The sequence below is a fragment of the Parambassis ranga genome, chromosome 1 (genome assembly GCF_900634625.1).
Source record: "Parambassis ranga chromosome 1, fParRan2.1, whole genome shotgun sequence".
Taxonomy (NCBI): domain Eukaryota; kingdom Metazoa; phylum Chordata; class Actinopteri; family Ambassidae; genus Parambassis; species Parambassis ranga.
This window is the reverse complement of record NC_041022.1, coordinates 9,321,585-9,336,184: the sequence shown is the minus strand read 5'-3', so window position 1 is coordinate 9,336,184 and position 14,600 is coordinate 9,321,585. Positions and strand designations below refer to the sequence as shown.

The following is a 14,600-nucleotide window of genomic DNA, read 5'->3' as shown; positions in this document are numbered from 1 at the left end:
GTTGAGCTAACTATGGACAGAAACAGGTGTAACATGCATCTAGCTCGCCAGAGGAATGAGGCTGGTGTAACAAGCCCTGCTGCTGCTAAAGGTTTTCCAGCCTGGGAGAAAGATCACATCACTGAATGATTTTTCTTGCAAAATGTGTGGTATAATCTGTAATGATTAATTAATTTTGCAGTGATAATGTAGTGTAAAAATTCTCAGCTGCTGTATCATGATAGTAACACCTAACAAATTACCATCACATTTAGTAAGGGATTTTAACACATCGTGTGCAACTTGACTAATAATTGTTAATTGTTGTTAATAATTGTGTTGTGGTTTCAATGAGAATACACATAATTGTAATTACACTTCAGTGATTTTTGGAAACAGCTTATCAATTGCAAAATCATGTATTGATCTAACTAAACTGATCCACCTGGTAATAAGCATGTTTTTTTAAGCCAATATTAAAGTCTGCTTTCTGCTCTGCACGTAAAAAAAAAGAAAAATCAAATATCATGTTTAAAAAAGTACTTTTTATTTCACTTGTCATCTGCATTGTTTGCATGATGTACATTTGTTTGTTTGCTGGCCCACAGCATTTCCCCCCCCCCCTCTAACTGCACTGAGTGGTAAATAAACAGGATGTGATGTGTACCCAGTTCCCGGTAAATGCTGCGCAACAGCAGGGAACTTTCCCTTACATAAAAAAACTTGTACACATTCCACTAGAAACTTTTGTCGCAACAAAACTTTTCACACTACAGTGACCTCCACATTGTCCATGTTTAATATGGATTATAATGATATACATTCTGAGTAGAGATTGTCCATAGGACTTACAAAGTTTTCAAAATTCTCTAAATTTCATATCTTTTTATCTAATCTCATACAAAACATACCTTATTTTTTTAAAAAACACATTTTTATCTCGTTTAAATTACACAAGGACCATTTTTAATCTAACTTTGATTCTAGGGAATTTATTTTTATGTACACACCCTTTACTCATCCTCGTTACTCAGGTACAGTAGAGCTAAATTCTGTCCCTGTTGTGGTTTTTGTGCAGAAGTTTCATCACACATTAAAAAAAAGAGAAAACTTTACACCTGCAGATTAACAGAGCTATAAAAACAGAGCTATAAAGTCACTTCTAACCCAATGTAGGCCGATTAAAAATCACAATGTATTGCACATCAATATGAATGTAGTGGCATCTACATTGAGAGTATTATAAATACATAAATAGCTGCATAAAACCCAAATAAATACATATATACATACAGTTTTTACACAGATTGAGGTGAGTGTGGATTTTTTCCCCCCTGTTTGTAACTGCAGGTCATCCTGAGATTCCTTCCTGTTTAGGGTTCTTTATGAGAACCCACGTCACATGGCACCTGTGCCTGCCTGCTTTCAATTAGTTAAGCTTTCAGAAAACAGACTAGTGTTACTAACCCACAGGGGTCATGAGCACGTCTGCAGCCAGATGAGAGCTAAATGAACCGCGGCGTCCACATCAGTCTATGAGGAACATCCCAATTTGTGAGTCCAGTTTCCAGTTGTTCAGGTTTGTCCCTGACACGGACATCTGTCCCATCAGTTTGTCGTCTGTGTTTATCCCGCTCACGCTCCAACACCTCCTGCTCTCTGACACTGAGCCTGCCTGAAGTGCGACCTCACACTTGAGCTTATTGCCCACAGCCACAGTGAGGATGCCTGCACCGCAGGAATGGACGCATTCGAGTTTGAGGTCAAGGTACAAGAAGTAGCTCCCTGTCTTTTTTGCCATCAGTGAACCATCGTCAGAGTTGTAGATGAAGTTGCTTCCCACAGATGTCCCATGACCATAATGGACTACAAACCATTTCATGGTAGAGTTGTTCAGCTCGCCTGCAGGAGACAAACAGTTTTTTTAAAATGTTGTCTAGACAAGATATCATCATTACATTCCTTTCTGACTTGACAGTTAGACAATTGTTTGAGCTTATATAAACTCTTTTAGTTTCACATTTCAGCAGCAAACAAAGCAGATTGTTTTTCCATTGAGACACTAATTATTAACTACATAATCTATTCATAACTTTTTAAAGTTTTTCCAGTCCAGGGCTTTATGTGATTATGTTCTATTGTTTTATTTGCTGCTGCTGTAACATAGCAATTTCCCCCCTGCTGGATCAATAAAGTATTTACCGATCTATGCTGAAAATCTTTTTAATAAAAAAAAAATAAAAAATAGAAGACTTACGTGAGTTGTCCTCCAGGTGGGCAAAGTTCTGCATCTGTACATAAAACAACAGATGGTTAAAATGTGCACAGGTCATGGTTACAGTGATCACACAGTCTGTTTCTACCCAGCAGATAACTGCAACATAACGCTGTTTACCTTGTACACTGGAGGAGTGTCTCCTATATCTCCTGTGAATTCTGAGGTCCTGCCAACTGTGATGGAGCGCAGGGGCTCCAGTTGGGACCGCAGCTCGGACCGCAGCTCCATCGCCAGCATCACTCCGCCGACAGCCACGGCTGTCACCGCCGCGAACAGAACGACGATGGACGTGACGAGAAAACTGTCCAGGCAGCTTCCACGCCGGCGGCCGCTTTCCCGAAGAGACTCCACGTCCACCACTTGTGTATTTGGTTGTCCCATCAATAAGCAGTGAGGTGTCCGAGACTGGAGATTTTTTTGTTAAGACTTGAAGTCCAAAGCAAAGCTTTTAAAACTTTCCTCAGCAGGTTAGTCCGGCTTTCAGTCATGCAGCCCGGTCCTCGTTCTTTGCGTGTATGTCGCGGCTACAGACACCATGTTAGCTTTTTATACGTTCAACTGCACTCAGTTTCAGGGACGGAGGAAAAACGCGGAAGTCATGGGTTTCCCTGTCGCCTCCACACACACACACCCCCCTTCTTGCACTGCTCTGTCAGGAGGTGTGAAAACTACACATAGACTTTCCGCGCCTCTCCGCGCTATTGCGCAAGGGCGCACCAGACACAGCGCCTTAGGTGGAAAATGAAAAGGAGAGACGGCCACAGCTTAACCCTTCCGACACAAGTCAAACAGAAGGCGCACCTTTCTCATGCCGATGTGAGCGAGGCTGGCCTGGCAAAAGTGGCACTATGGCGATAGTAATAGTCTGAATATATGATGAACATGGACTTGAGTGTATGTGTGCGTCTTTCTCTGTGTGTGTGTGGAGGAGGTTGGGCATTTGTGTAGCTTATTTCATCACTCATCTAAAAAAAGATCACAGCGTCTAAAAAGGGATCTGTTTAAACATATGGGAACCCCCTGCTCTGTGTGTGTGTGTGTGAGGGAGAGAGAAAGATGAAGAGATGGGTTTCAACTGGTAGCAGTTGGAAGGACAGGAACGTCAGGAAATACAAAAAAGAAACCTTTGTGGTTACACACACCCTTCGAATCCTGACAGATTGTTATCGGCCTACAGATATGATGGAAAGTGAATGGGAATTTCCAGCCTCACTGGAGGGTGGTAGTAGAAACTGTCTCAAGACAGTGAAAGGAGAAGGCAGGATTACTGACTTTCCAAACAAAGTTTTCAGTTGCATAAATAACCCGAATAAACGACAGTGTTTTAAAATAGTCACTTAAAATGTGTGGTATTTCAAGTGATACATATAGATCACACACAATCCTGCTACAATCAGGCTACTCAAGCTCTTCAGGTTTATAGAAGCAGGATTCTTTTTGTAATTTCTTGAGAGAGCCGACAGTGTTTCCATTTTACAGCCTATTCATTCACACTCAACCATACAAGCAGTGATGACAAAGGTCTGCACACATGACAGATGAAGTACAGTGCATTACTCTGCAAATTCAGCTGAGGCTGAGAAGCTGCAATGAGACACCAATAACTGCAGCTACCTGTGTATAATGGTGGTCAGTCCTCTGACCCATCCTGACCTCAGCTTCATTCACCTTTTGGGATAATCTGTATCACCTCGTTATATCTCTTTAGATAACGATCACTGATGCTCTTAAATCCTTGCAAAACCTACTGGAAACCGATTGACGTTTTCCAAGATGAAATATGGTCACCTAAGATGTAAGATCCGCTCTTTTGCAGCCTTTATATGGACATAGGACACCAGACACTAAAACAATATCCAGATCCTGCAAAGGGTTATTAGTTGTGATATTTGCTGCTATATTCTTGTCCAGGGTGAAAACGTCTCCACAGTTGACACCTGCATTTCTGACAAACACCTGCTTACATTCATTATTGTTTGTTGTGACTTTAAAACCAGTGTACAGGATTTGTGTGTGTGCACAAATGTGTAGTTTTTTTTTTCTACTTGTGGATCAGGTGCAGCGGCATGGTGGTGCAGTGGTTAGAGCACTGCTGCCTCACAGCAAGCAGGTTCCTGGTTTGATTCTGACTGGGGCCTTTCTGTGCCTGTGTGGGGTTTCTCCAGGTTTTCTCTGTGTATGTTGCCTTGTGATGGACTATTGACCTGTCCAGGGTGTAACCTGCCTTTCACCCGTAGACAGCTGGGATAGGCTCCAGCTCCATTACTGCTTGTAACACTGACATTCCGGTTTAGGATTAATAAAGTCTGATTCAAGACGATCACGTCAGACAGCACTTATCTATATTTACGTCAACCTTTATCACATGTTTTTAATCACTTAATCTGTGTGTCACAGCAGGAAGCAATAAAATACCAAGACCATAAGACTGTTCAAACTGCAAATGATGCATGAAATGTATCTGGGGTCCAGATGTTGTACAAGAGCAACTACTGGCTTTTTCTTTTTTCTTGTTTACAATAAGTAACATGCCTGCCCTACTGCATAAATGATCCATTACAAGTTTACACAGAGGTTTATGGTAATCTCATTCCCAAGTGGTATTTACTTATCAGCTGGTCATATTTGCAATACATTGAAACAGAAGTGTTGAGGGGATGTTTGTGGTTGTTACAGGAAGAGCATAAAGATACAACACAGGAAGTGACAGGAAAAGATTCACAAACTTCATTTAACTAAATATGTAGCTATACCCACCCCAGACACATTTCATCAGGCCTCATATTTGCAGTTTGAATAGTCTTATATGGTGTTTGTTGCTTCCAGCTACTAAGATCGAAAATGGGCAGTATCCGGTGCACATGATGCTTAAAACAGCATGTGCACAAGCTTTTTGTATTCATGGTTTATTTTAAGGCCCTTGAAATGACACAAGTATAATTAAAAAACAGAAAAATGGTTCTGAATTCATTTGAGAAAACATCAATCATCTCTATAACAAAATCTGAATAGATGTATACAAAATGTGAAAACCGTTCCCTGTTCTGGCTGCAGAAGATGAGTCCCCGCCCCCCATGAATGTGTATGAGATGCTGCCAGAGAGGTGTGTGTGTGAAAGAGAGAGAGAAGCACAGAAACACAACGACAGACCAGGGGCTCATGCTAAGCTAAAGGCTACAACCAGCTTACTGTCCCCATCCTTCTCAAGACTCATAATGGCTAAAAACACTTTGTACAATGATATAAAAATGACTTTTTTTAGGTAATTGTTCCTACACTTATTTAAGTCAGTGGGTACAAATATGTGTATATATTTTTTTTCTGGCATTATTTAAAACTTGGCTCTTGTCTCAGAAAGTGAGTTAACACGATGCCATTTTACCATTAAGTGACAGCATTATTTATTATAAACACCTACACATGTGAATAATTATTTTCCAACCATTACAGCATTTTTAATAAACCACTTATTGTCAGCAGGTGAATTTGGTCACAACTTTCTGTTCATTTTGTCTAATTTTCACTCCGGATCAGTTCTTCCATATTTCCCCCTTCTGTGCTGAGGTTTTTTTTTGGGGGGGGGAAGTTCTTTCATCTTCTTAAAGAGTTTGGTTCAGGAACATTTGACATTGCAGGTCTTACACTTACTGATATTCTGGTAGCAGTATTATAATGGACAGGTAAGTTTAACCATTTCCATGATGTTTACTGTTACTAAATAACATAAAAAACAGTGTTTCAGTAATTAAAACATCATGAGGAACTCAGATGGGAAAAAACACAGAGCTGGTTTCTGTGTGGGAGGGATAGAGTAAGAGACAGGGGGAAGTTAGCATGAAACAGAGAGAATGAGAAATAAAGCATTATGAGTGTCAATTTGTAGAAGATCATGTGCTGCAACACAAAAAACCCATACCTTTTGTTCCTTAATGAAAGTAACTGTACATGTACAAACATGACTTTAGTAAATCAGTCATGAAAACACGCGCAGATAAATTCCTCAAAAGTTTCCATTAGAATGAAAAAAATTAAATGAAAGTGCCAGAAAAACTTCTTCTTCTTTTTTATGGGGATAAGTGCTAGAATGTTTGTGTGTGTGTGGTAGGGAGAAAATGTGTTTTGGATTACTGCCAGTGTACATTTGTAAGTCCTCTGCTTATCCACATGTCATCAGAGGAAGTGCCATACAGCATTAGTCAGTGAGCTCCTCAGTCACATGAATAATTCAAAAATGATCGTCCTTACCGAAAATGATGAAATACAGGAGACGAAGAGGAACCATGTCACGTAATAGCTTGTGAGAGCTTTAACTCTGTATAATCAGCACAAGTCCTCACACATACATATAGTGCACAGTGGGGTTTTATATATTATGTTTTCAGGGGTCAGTATAAGGGCATTTGTGAACAACACTGTGATGTACCTCAGGGCTTTTCTCAAAGGGAAATCACTGTCTTGGTTTTCACTTCACACTTTCACAAAGTATCCCCCTTTCCCTCTCCCTTCCTATGTGTATTGAAACAAAAAATGAAGGTTGTTTACAATCAGGAGACAAGAAGGGAAACCTGCCCTCACAATGCTTCTGCTGCCCTCTACAGCAAAAAACACACTATAGTCCTTCATAGTCTCTGCTGCTATTTTAATGATCGAAACAGGTGCAAACGCAGACTTCCATCACTGTTAATAAAGCTGTCTGTACACTAAATGGGTATATAACATAACTTGTATAGCTGTGATATACAATGTCTTCGTCTGTTAATGTTTTTCCACCATTAGTAGATCTCCTTATGCACAAAAGAAAAAAAGATAATCTTAAGAGTGTGATAATAAAGGTTTGGTTGATCCGTAGACCACCAGGTGGCAGCACTGGGATGATGGATGAGCATGTCACTTAAAGCAAAATGAGTCACTTTTAGAAAAACCAGCATGCTCACGCAATTAGTAGTAGTGACGCAAAATGCACAAAGTAAAAGGCAGAAGTTTGAAAGTCAAATAAGGTAAACATATTTAAATCTTCTTGATTTGCACCTGTAGCTGCCTCAAAGGTCTGTATACTCAGTAATAATAAATGGAGGCCATCACCTTGACTGACTTCCATGGAGTTGGAGACTTTGTGTATTTCTGCTTTTTTGTTGTTGTTCTATGTAAGTGTGTCTCATCCTTTGACACATTGTGCCAAATCAGCCGTTTTAACAGGCCCACAAAGCGTCAGGAGTTCGATGTGTTGATAATGGATGCTGCTGTTTGTGGTGATGGTGGCCTGCCTCTACAGGACCAGGTTCATCTTTTGGCTGGATCTTCAACATGCTATAAACAGCAGAGCACCCTCCACACTGTATTTTTTTTTTTAAACTGCAATCAGCAGCAAGAGTTAAAAGCAGACACAAGGACGTAGGTTTGCATACACACACAAAGCCAATCAAGTGGTGGCAAGCAGACAAAGAGAGCACAGGCCTGTGTGCTGTGCTAACAGTGTAAGTTATTTGTGAGCCTGCAACTGTATATGTCCTCAGAAAAGGGTAAAACCTTACATTACTATCACTTTGGTATTCAAACTCTGCTATTTCAACATACACACAACACAGACCTCTCAGTGCAAAGTGTTTCTGTGGAAAATTGTTGGTGTGGTGTCAACACAGCCTACAGGATAAACTATCAATCAGGTTGATCACAAGGGGTAATGCAATTCATGCAAAAATGCTAACCCTCTGCCATTTTGCTATAGAAATTGGTAGGATAATTACTAGATACTAAGGCTCCTAATTAATGAATCATTTGTGTACAGGACAGACAGCATAGCAGGTTAATGAGGAGTCAGTGCTTGAGGTGAGGATATGTCAAATTCATAATTTAGTTGGACCCAGTCTTAACTCAATCAGGCCATAGATTCTGTTGTTTTGTCAGTAACCTATAGGCCAAATACTTGTGCATGATATAATGTATATCCTTACTAATGTAAAAATGGGTTTATGAATATTTTTCATGAACCCATATTTTGAGGAATTAGAAAATCCAGTACATGACTGGGATTGGCTCTGCCCAAACCTGAGACATACAGGAGGAAGACATACAACTGATCAAAGTGAAAAAACAGTTTTGCTTCTATACATAATCTGTAAGAATGGTTCATATAAATTTGTATATAGAAATGAAGGTGAAAGGTCAAAGGGATGGAGAAATGTCCATGATTGCATCACCGTCACTGTGACACATGTCTGATGCTCTTCCTCTCGTCCAAGCTCGTGGAAATTGTTTACAAGGTATTCGTCATCACATTTTCCCAAGTGAGTGAGCGAGTAAGAGTGAGAGAGAGAGAGAGTGAGAGAGAGAGAGAGAGCGAGAGAGAAAGTGAGAGAGAAATCGTATCCCATCCCGGAGCGCTTGTTCCGGAAACATCCTGCATATCTTCAAGTTGACGGACACGCTGTAACGAGTCTGGACGAGCGCTGCTGACTGTGTGATGACATCAAATATAAATGAACAATACTCTGTACTTTGACAGCTATGCAACACGTGCTGCGGGCAGCATATTAAATACTTCGTCAACTTTGGGGATGTTACTTCCAAACCGGGCGGAGTACTGAGGATTACTACAGGGGCGCTCCCAGGTTTCTGATGCCAGTAGGTTGTTCTCTCAAAGCCTCAACTCGCAGCCAGTCGTTATGTTGGACACATTCGGGCCGCAGAGCGCCGGTGTGCCCGCGGACCTCCAGCTCAAACTGACGGACAACAAGAGCAGTTTGGCCGCAGCAGCAGCAGCTGGGATGGGGATGGAGAACGGCAGCGGGAAGAAACTCATAGAGATAAGTGGACCGGCCTTATCCAAAAGAAAACTTCTGGTCGGGTTGGACCTCCTCTGTCTCTTCCTTGGTAAATATACAGCACCTTTTAATTGTTATACTTTATGCAACTTTAAAATGCGCAAACTCACGGATTGCCACAAAAAAGTAGTGCACCACTTCTCTGCAAAAGTTGTGTTTGTTAAGATGCAACCATTGTTTGTTATTTTGTCCATTCCTAAACCTGTGTGAGCACTCATGCTTATTATTAAATATATTTTTGAAGAAAGGATATTGTTCACTTGCATCTTATCAGGCTGAAATCCAAAAAAGTCAGATTCAAGTTTAAGTTTTCAGTTTTGTTTTTATTTGCCTCTTTTTAACATTTTATTTTCCACCAAACAATTAACAAACTCAAGTAAATGTGATTTACCTCATTTCCCTCCTCTGATTAAGACTGGTTAACCCCCAGTATATTAAGTTTGTTTCATCCTTTCATCAGCAGAGACACTCTTGTGACTGCACAAATAATGCATGCAGGCATAATGCTGAGTTTGAGGGATATGAGCTGCAAGTTAAGTTTTCTGAGTTTTCAACAAAAATAAAAAAAACGAAAGGAAAAAAGTTCCTCTCCCCCCTCTCCATCTCTCTCCAGCTACATGTATCCACTCTTTCTTTCTGCTCATGCGCTCTCTCTAGCTCTCCATGCCAGCTGGTTTGTGCATTGCCCAGGGAATTGTACAGTTTCCATGACAACCCCCAGTTCTCAGGGTAGAGTCGGGCCAGGGGGAATTCAATTTGGTAAAAATAAATAAATGTACGATACATGAGTCCTGCATGTGTGCGTGTATGTGCATATGCATGTCTCTCCCATGACTCTAATTGTCGTCACCCCCCCTCTCCTTTCCAATGGCCCCTTATATGTAACGGGAGGGTTGGTTATGTAATGTTGGCTAATTGGAAAAAGCTGGATGGAGATGTAGCCTGTATATACAACAGATTGGATTGGTGCAGAAGGGAGGGAGCCCTACGAGGAGTGTCTGTTTCTCTGTCTGTCTGTCTCATCCCCCTCAGCTCTCTTTCCTACTTGTGTGTGCAGGCATGCAAGACAGAGACAGGCAGAGCGAGAGAGAGAGAGGGAGAGAGAGGGAGAGAGGGGGGGAGGGAGGGAGGGAGGGACATCAGGGAGGGACATCCCGAGACAAACAGAGACAGTGTGAGGCTGCTTCTGGCTCTGGTCTGCTGAAGCATTTACTCTTTGTTTTGTTGGGAAGAGTTGAACGGGAGTCACAAACAACCCCCTCCTTTCTCTCCTCATCAACAGAAATGTGCACACAGACACACACAAAAACACACACACACACATGTGTGTGTGGTTCAAACTGGGTCTTTGTTGAGCTCTGCCTTGCTTCCAGTCTCAGTGGATTCAGCCTGTATTCAGTCAGGAAACAGGAGCTTTCTGCTCTTGCTTCTCCCTCTCTCTTACATTTCTTTGGTCCCAGTGGAGGATGTGTGACCCCCACACATTCTTGTCGGTTGTCCTCCAGAGAGAAAAATTCGGGGTTCCCACTCTTGTTTTTCTGTAAAACTATTTCTCATTTGACCTTTTGTCCTTTTCTCAATCCCCCAATGTCATATTCCCTGCATGTTTTATTATAGCTTAGAATTGTTGCTCTGACCTTATTACTGTCAGCTGTGATTAAGAGGATACTTAGCATGTCTCTTGGTGTGTAACACAGATGAGGAGTCAAGAGCAGTGTGTGTGTACCAGCACGAGTAACAGAAAGCATCGTATTACTGCTACTAAATCTGATTTAAATCATCTTAAACGACATTGAGAAATCAAATCCATGGTCAGCAGTGGAGTGTTTTATATTGTTAAAGTAAAGATGCTAACCTTGACTCAGATTGCAGGCAGTGGTGACTTTTAATGTTATATTTTCTAGAAAAAAATGTTTTGTTTGGTTAAAGAGGGAGCTCCTCTGGTATCATGATATTATTTCTTGGTCTAGTTCCATTCATCTTCCACTCCCTCCTCTGTTCCAGCTTCCATCCCATTCTTTGCGTGCGAGCTGAAGGCAATGAGCCCTTACAAAAGAGGTTTCATGTGTGGGGACCCCAGCATCACCTATCCTTATTTGCACCAAGAAGCCATACCAGATGAATTACTCATCGCCGGTGGCATCATCATCACTGGCCTCACAGTGAGTACACTCATCATCTTCATCAACCCCGTCACATCCCATTCTCATTTACCGCACGGCGAGTCCCAGCTCGTGAGGACGATGAGGAGAATGTAACGTGACGTTTCCACTTCCAGATCGCCCTCGGGGAATGTTACCGGGTGCGTTTCCGAAGCGTCAGCTCTAAGGCCTTCGTCAGGAACCTGTACGTGTCCTGTCTGTACAAAGAGCTGGGCTGCTTCCTGTTTGGCTGTTGTGTTGGCCAATCGCTGACCAACATGGCCAAGCTCAGCGTGGGGCGGCTGCGACCGTACTTCCTGTCTGTGTGCGGCGTCACCTATGCGTCGCTTAACTGCACGCCTGGAACCTATGTTGCAACTGTGACCTGTCGTCAGCCTGACCATCGGTTAGAGGAAGAGGCCAGGTGTGTATGTGTGTCAGTGAATTTATGATGCATATAATAGGTTGTTGTGTTATTCTAAATGATTCCTCATTTTGCAGGAAGTCCTTCTTCTCTGGCCATGCTTCTTTTGCGATGTACACAATGCTCTATTTAGCCGTGAGTATCTATCAGGTTGCTTTTCATGTATTTCCCCTGTCTCTCTCTCTCTCTCTCTCACACACACACACGCTGGCAAACAAAATTGACTGCGTTTCCAATTTCTAATTACCATCACTCTATAAAATGCAAAAGAGAAAGAATGAATGAATGAAACAGGGACTCATCATCAGTCCTGTTAGCGGCAGAAAGAGAGAGAATGAAAGAGACGAGGGAAATGGAGAGAGAGAGATATGGGACGAACAGGGACTGCTTTGTTCTGCTGTGGGAGGAGTGTGACCTCGCCTCACTGTCTCACTGCTCTGCTCTATTGTGCGAGGGTGTATGTGTGTGTGTAAGCTCTTGCATTTATATGTGTATATGAAAGGCTGTGTTTGTGCAGAATAAGTGCCTGAATATGAGAATATGCACACTTCAGGACTGCATCGGAAACTCAAAATTTGGTTTACAGCTGAAAAGCTCAGCATTAGTTTATAGTGCCTTACAGTGTTTTCTATAATATCAGATAGGCTGTAGTTCATGGCGAATCTTTTGAAGCAGCAATATCTGGACAGAATTCAAACCTGGCATCAACATAATAGGTTCAAATCATAATAATTGCTACTACTTCTACACCATGCCCTAAAAAGGAGCACCCTCCACTATTGCTGCCACCACATCCTCGTGAACATTCTGGGATTATTAAGCCGCTTTGAGAACATCACAAAACAAAAATTCATTCTGATGCACTTTTTGTTAAATTAGTGTAACTTCTCTTTACAATCCGATAGCAACCAATTAGTTCAGCAGTTTCCCATTAAAAGGAAGAATATTAATCATCTGTGGAAGCTATAAAACACTAAAAACATCAGCCAATCCTCCGGGTGGACCCTGCGTGGAGTATTGGCTGGTTGTCACTCTCTTCCTGCTCTGCACGCATCAGAGAGGTACGTGCATGATGGCCAAAGTCACAGACTGCAGCTTGTCTTCAGGTAATGCGCGTCCATGTGATTGAGAGGCGTGGCTTCGGGGTGAGCTTCGAGAGAAAGGGGTGTGTGTTTACTTTCGAAATCTGGCTGACTCACTTCAGTTTTCAAAATCTCCTACCCTACCTTTAAACCTGAACTCCTTGCATATTCATTAACCTGCATTCATTATTATTTAACTCTGTGTTTCTGTAGTTCTACCTACAGGCACGGTTGACATGGCGTGGTGCGCGCCTGCTGAGGCCGGTTCTGCAGTTTTTCCTGGTCTCGCTGGCGATTTACACAGGTCTGACCCGCATCTCAGACTACAGGCACCACCCGTCAGATGTGCTGACAGGCTACATACAGGGAGCCCTGACTGCTTACTGGGTGGTCAGTATACCTTGACTTGTTTGTTTTTGTGCATCAGTGCACGTCCACATGTCAGAGTGTGCTTCTGTCTCAAGCTGGGCATGTGTTTGTGTTTTTTTTGTTTCTACCTCTCTAGGCCTTCCACATCTCATCAATGTTTAAAAGTTCTAGTTCAGATATGTCTCCGACCGAGACCCCAGACAGCCCACTATCACCCCACCACACCGTCTGCTAAACCTCACACCCGCCATGTACCAACAACAGCCACTCGCTGCCTGAAGTCTGACACGGATTGAAAAGAGATTTAAAGAATGTGAGACCATTTCCTGTGAAATCAAACCACATACCTCAGTATTTGGACAGAGTGGGAGAGAGAACGGGAGAGGGTGGACTGACTGACTGACTGACTGAGGCTGAATGTAGAGAAAGGAGAGAAGGTGCTGAAAACTATACTGAATATGTGTCATGTAAACAGCCTCACCATTCAACCCTTTGGTTTTTATAATTAACCTGTGAGATACGACTGCAACCACTAGCACTGTACACACCACTTGTAAGCATATACAGACTTTCAAAATTTGAATGAGACTGTAAAAGCACTTTTAAACTTCCCATGTTAGTGTTATTAATTAGCAATGGTTTGATATGTAGGATGTAATATATTTTATACAAACGTGGAATTTATTGTGTAGCTGTTTTTTTTTACATAAACTTTGAATGTTGATGTTGAAGGAAAGCACAAATAGCAAGATAGCAATGTATATTTTCCTAACATGATACACCAGTAGATATGATAGGATGTGTCCCTCTATCTGTGTGTCATTTAGTTGAGAGAATGACTACAACTAAACAATATACCGTAAGAGTGGATGCTACTAGTTTTATATTTAATAATGCCATGGATACAGATTATTCACTATTCCAAGTGCACATAGATCATTAAAAATACATGTTTTTTTTAATCATTGTCTTTTTAAGTTACATTATTACATTATATTTTGAAAATAAAAATGAACTTTTATGGGGCGATTATCTTGTTTTTTGGTAGCACAGGCCTTTAACACAACTTATCTCACTGAACACGTAAGCAGCTGATCTTTTAGCCAGCTATACAATTAACTTTGGGCTCACTACCAGCTGTTGCTCTTTATATATTATCATGTACTGTTAAAGCCATTCTAATTTGCATACATTTGGATCAGTTGGCTTCAGTTCAGTTTTAAGGGCTACTAAACTTAATAACACAAAGAAATGAACAATTCTCAGTAAAAATGCTCTATGATTTAGAACTGAAAAAAATAAGTTAGCAGGATCTTTCACACTACACACATTTACTGTTGCTGTAATACAATGGCTGAGAGAATTCAACTCAATGCAGCTTCTGCTGCAGATAGAACACAATCAAACACAGACACCATGCAAATACCCAAACCAAGCAAACTAACCAAAAACAGCATACACCTCAGGTCATTTATAATACCACTGATGACTAGCAGACAAGCAGCT

General features: G+C 41.5%; 2 protein-coding genes across 2 annotated transcripts; one reads left to right on the top strand and one right to left on the bottom strand.

The window, feature by feature from the left end:
- Positions 1 to 762: 762 nt before the first annotated feature.
- On the bottom strand, positions 763 to 3,573 carry LOC114433146 (uncharacterized). The gene is made up of 3 exons (XM_028401516.1): positions 2,375 to 3,573; positions 2,237 to 2,270; positions 763 to 1,881 (listed from the first exon to the last, which is right to left on the bottom strand). Exons 1-3 carry the CDS (start codon positions 2,636 to 2,638, stop codon positions 1,508 to 1,510), a joined length of 672 nt encoding a protein of 223 aa, XP_028257317.1. The 5' UTR covers positions 2,639 to 3,573; the 3' UTR covers positions 763 to 1,507.
- Positions 3,574 to 8,613: 5,040 nt separating this feature from the next.
- On the top strand, positions 8,614 to 14,120 carry LOC114433044 (phospholipid phosphatase 3-like). Its single transcript, XM_028401299.1, has 6 exons — positions 8,614 to 9,127; positions 11,083 to 11,240; positions 11,357 to 11,643; positions 11,721 to 11,778; positions 12,939 to 13,115; positions 13,231 to 14,120. Exons 1-6 carry the CDS (start codon positions 8,920 to 8,922, stop codon positions 13,327 to 13,329), a joined length of 987 nt encoding a protein of 328 aa, XP_028257100.1. The 5' UTR covers positions 8,614 to 8,919; the 3' UTR covers positions 13,330 to 14,120.
- The last annotated feature ends 480 nt before the right edge of the window (positions 14,121 to 14,600 follow it).